This window comes from Penaeus monodon, chromosome 27 (genome assembly GCF_015228065.2).
Source record: "Penaeus monodon isolate SGIC_2016 chromosome 27, NSTDA_Pmon_1, whole genome shotgun sequence".
NCBI classification, from domain to species: Eukaryota; Metazoa; Arthropoda; class Malacostraca; order Decapoda; family Penaeidae; genus Penaeus; species Penaeus monodon.
In genome coordinates, this window is record NC_051412.1 from 15,995,764 (window position 1) to 15,999,764 (window position 4,001).

Sequence of the window (4,001 nt, forward strand, 5' to 3'; positions counted from 1 at the left end):
CACTCACACACACACGTTTATATGTTTATGTATTAATGTATATTTCTCATAACCTTATCGGCAGTATTATTCAAGCTGATGCAGCCTCTGTCTGACTTATTTGTCACGGCAGCTAAACTATGCCATCAAGAATTTGTTTTAAATATATACCTGCTGTTATAGGTCAAGAATAATAAGAATCTCTGCAGTTTTCGAACAATTAAAATTCATAACTTTTAACAAAATACTTGAACGTAATTCTCAAAATGTTCCAAGGTAGAATACTATTCATATTACAATTACTTCGACAAAGTCATTTTAGTTTCTGGAATTTGTTAAGGTGATAATGAGTTCGTTATCATTTTCCCTTCGCGTGATTCTTCATTGAATTGCGTTTACTTAAAGACAAACTTCTTTGTACATGGCAGGTTCACTATGAGGAGAAAATAAAAGAATTTTGGTTCATGATTATCTTAATCAAGCCTAGTTCTCTTTTTTTTCTATTTTTCAGTTTGTAACATTTTTTGTTGATAATAGTACATAGAGGTTTGCTGTAGGTTATTTGTAAGTTGTTTGACTTTATATAGAAATATTCAGAGGCCTCTGTTATGTCGCTGACGTAGCTAGCAAGTACAATTTTTATACAGATATGTACACTAAAGAATTATTTTCTGTGATAGCGGCAATTTCTTTCCATCGGCCATAGTATTTAAATATTGCGCATTTTGCTCTAGAAATATTGTGATGTAGTCATGCCTTACAAAAGCAGTTTCTCTTAGCATCAAAATTAGATAGTTTATTCCCGTATCCTCCCAACAAAAATTTTAACCCCCTGTGGAAACTAGCAACTCCTCTTCCCCACCCATAGTAGCTAACCATCGTATTTATGCGTCCCATTGTCAGCAGTGGTTGTTGGCTCGGCAGTAGGTAGTCCATGTGTAGTAATAGTGGCTGCGATCATTTACAGGCACGGTGATGATTTCAGGAACATGGCGAACACCCGAGCTCCAGACACGTACGTGAAGCTGGTGCTCATGTCATCCAGCGGTCAGGAGATCGCCCACAGCAAGACGTCGGTGCGGCGGGGGCAGCCGAACCCGTTGTTCAAGGAGACATTCATGTTTCAGGTAAAAAAAAATGTTCTTTTTCATGGTGTTGTTGCCAGGAGGGTTATTATGGTGTTTACAGTGACTGATATGAAGGTGCATGATTCATGTTTTCTTTGTTGTGGCAATAGATATGTATAACCCTATATAGTACAGCCTCATGGCTTTGTCCTTTTCCAGGTGGCACTGTTCCAGCTACCTGACGTAACGCTCATGGTGTCTGTGTACACCAAGAGGAGTATGAAGAGGAAGGACATGATTGGCTGGTTCGCTCTGGGCCTCAACAGCTCGGGAGAAGAGGAACTAGCTCACTGGAACCAAATGCGAGACTCGAAAGGAGAGCAAGTCTGTCGCTGGCACGTTCTTATCGAATCCTAAGACACTCTCTCTCGACAGAGATTCCCCTGCCTTTTAGCTTCGACTGTATGAGGAGGGAGCTTCCTCCTTGAAGGCGTCATCATTTAACTTGGATACGCCTGGAGGTTTTCACTGAAATATGCTGAAGAGTTTTTGAGTCTACCTTTCTCTAGGCCGTGCAAAAGGGGCGCTAAATTATTTAATGCACTGTTCACCTCCCTCCCTCTTCGGAGGGAAGGCCTACTTTGGTTTCGGCCGTACCTTGAGTCTTTCCCTTGTTCTTTGTCACATTTTGGGTCTCAGGTTCTCCCTGACTCTTGGCCTCTTGAGTCTGGGTTCACATTCAACCATACATCCCATTGCTAGGGTTGTCGACCTTGCAATTGGAATGTGTTAACGCATCATCTCCAGAGTTAAACATAGCATTGCAATCTGCCTCACAATGTCATTAGCTTGTATTGATTTGGTTACTGTTTCCAGCCCTTTCTTGAAGAGTATATAGTGGTTCAAAAGAACAATAAATAGATATCATCTTGAGACATGTGATATTTTGTCTTGAGTGTGAAATCTTTATATAAAATTATTCGTAATAATGGTTAAAAAGATACCTGGTACATTCCAAAAACAATGGCTTTAATCTGTGATTTCTCAGAGTATATATATAATATTTATTGATCAAAAATACTGTAGACACTATGAAGACGGAGCTGGTCTCCCACACTGTATCGTCCCTGTACTGTACCTTGTCGTTACTCTTTATATTCACAATCCCTCCCTGCTTAGCTAGAAATACGAACTCTGACGTCACAACGAGCATAAGAAAACGTGATTGGCTGCTTCAAGTGGAGGCTCGTGTCCACTCACTCACGATCGAACGCTTCTGTGCTGATTTCAGAAACGGCAAATATTACTCGCATTTCACACTAATACAAAATATTGCCAAACTGCAAATCCTCTTTGAAACCAATGCCTTTTGGGGGAAAATGCATGTAGAATCTTTAGTACATCTTTTTCTTTTTCATCTCCATGGTCCTTCCTGTGGGTTAGTTTATCTTCACATTTCTGTTTCGGAGCAGTTCACTTGGCTTGGTTCACACGTGTTAGGTTTATGTCTTCCTGGTTAAGAGATGTAGGTCTTTAACTTTGAGAACTATATTATCATGTTTCAAGGATTCATCCAGCATGTAACTTAGAAACTTTTATATGTAAGGTGGATGTTTTTGTATATTTATTTGTTCCAGAACCAAAAAAATCAGCAGCAGCAGCAACGTATGTGTATAACTTTTTTAATCCATCTCGCAGACAGATCAGTATAGGTGACATAGTTTGTAAAAGTGTCTCCATGTGTTCCAGGAGTGAAGCACAAGAACAAAAGAAAAAAGTTACTGGTTGTAGTACTCTTTAGTCTGTTAATCAGTGTCGAATTCGACTCTGTAATAAAAGAATAAATGATTTCGCGAGAAATACTGAATTTCGACATTAGCTATAGAGAGGTAAAGAGTTTTGAACTATTGTATGCATTGTGTTTTAACCCCCTTGAATATATTACACCCTGTAAACCTCCCTGCAAGAGTCGATAGATGACAGAAATCTCCCACTGCTTAAAATCACGTATCACTGCATTCTTAATGTCACACACATATTGTGCAACATTTTGGCCCATTGCGATATATCTCAAGAGACTTGGCTGCACCTGTATAACAATATTATAGCACCAAAATAATGACAATCAGATATTTACAGCAACTTTTCCAAATTTACCAATCGGGATAGCAGTTTTCCTGAACATGTTTTAAACTCGTTGGTTTGAAGGAGAAAAAAATATAAATATGTAAATATTAGTATACTTGGACCCCTCTGGAGGTACCTTAAGCATATTCTGTAAGACGAGGAAGACGCCTCAGAAAACTAAGATCCTTAATAAGAGTCCAACCGCGATTTTTATCCTTTTCAAATGAAAAAAAAGACAGAAAGAAAGATGAAATAGCTAAAAATATGCGAAAATTATTGCTAATCATGGTCTTCAACATTGCAAGTGAAATCGCTGTTGTCTTGTGAAGGATCCATTTCCATGGGCTTCTGCAAGGCGTGTGTAATCACGTGATGGCGTGGAGTGAGGAGTGAGAGTGAAGCCTTTGGTTTGGCGAGTGAATGACCCAGCTCCTTGTAAGTGGGTAGCATGTATAAGGATGTTTAGTCATTTGTGAGAGCCTGGGTGCTTACGATGATATACCGTGGCTATAAGATGATGTTGCTCATTGGCGATGACCTTGAGAACAACTTGGGCATTCATATTCAAAAAGATTGATTTTCGAAGGTGATGTTATCAGAAATAAAAGTGAAGTTTTCACAATTGAAACAAAGGCAGCCAATCTCTCCTCTCTCGCACAGCTTCTAAAGCATTTCCTTGTGCTTGTTACTTTTAAAGTAAACATTTTCTAGTGTTACATTATTTTTGTACTGACATTTCCATATAAGTCTGTACATACGTCTACTCTTTGTCTTTTTGCAACACATCAAGTTACGTGTTTCAGGTTCTAGTCTTCGAGGTTTGTGCTC

The 4,001-nt window shown here is 38.9% G+C and overlaps 1 protein-coding gene across 2 annotated transcripts in view; it reads left to right on the forward strand.

Annotated features, from left to right (window-relative positions):
* LOC119590622 (synaptotagmin-14-like) overlaps positions 1 to 3,995 on the forward strand; it is an 82,700-nt gene extending 78,705 nt beyond the window's left edge. Inside the window, exons 9-10 of one of the 2 annotated variants that reach the window (XM_037939299.1) lie at positions 947 to 1,106; positions 1,266 to 3,995. In XM_037939299.1, coding sequence (XP_037795227.1) covers positions 947 to 1,106; positions 1,266 to 1,463 — 358 coding nt within the window. In that variant the 3' untranslated portion in view covers positions 1,464 to 3,995. The remainder of the gene's footprint in view (positions 1 to 946; positions 1,107 to 1,265) is intronic. The other variant, XM_037939300.1, reaches the window with a different exon arrangement.
* The last annotated feature ends 6 nt before the right edge of the window (positions 3,996 to 4,001 follow it).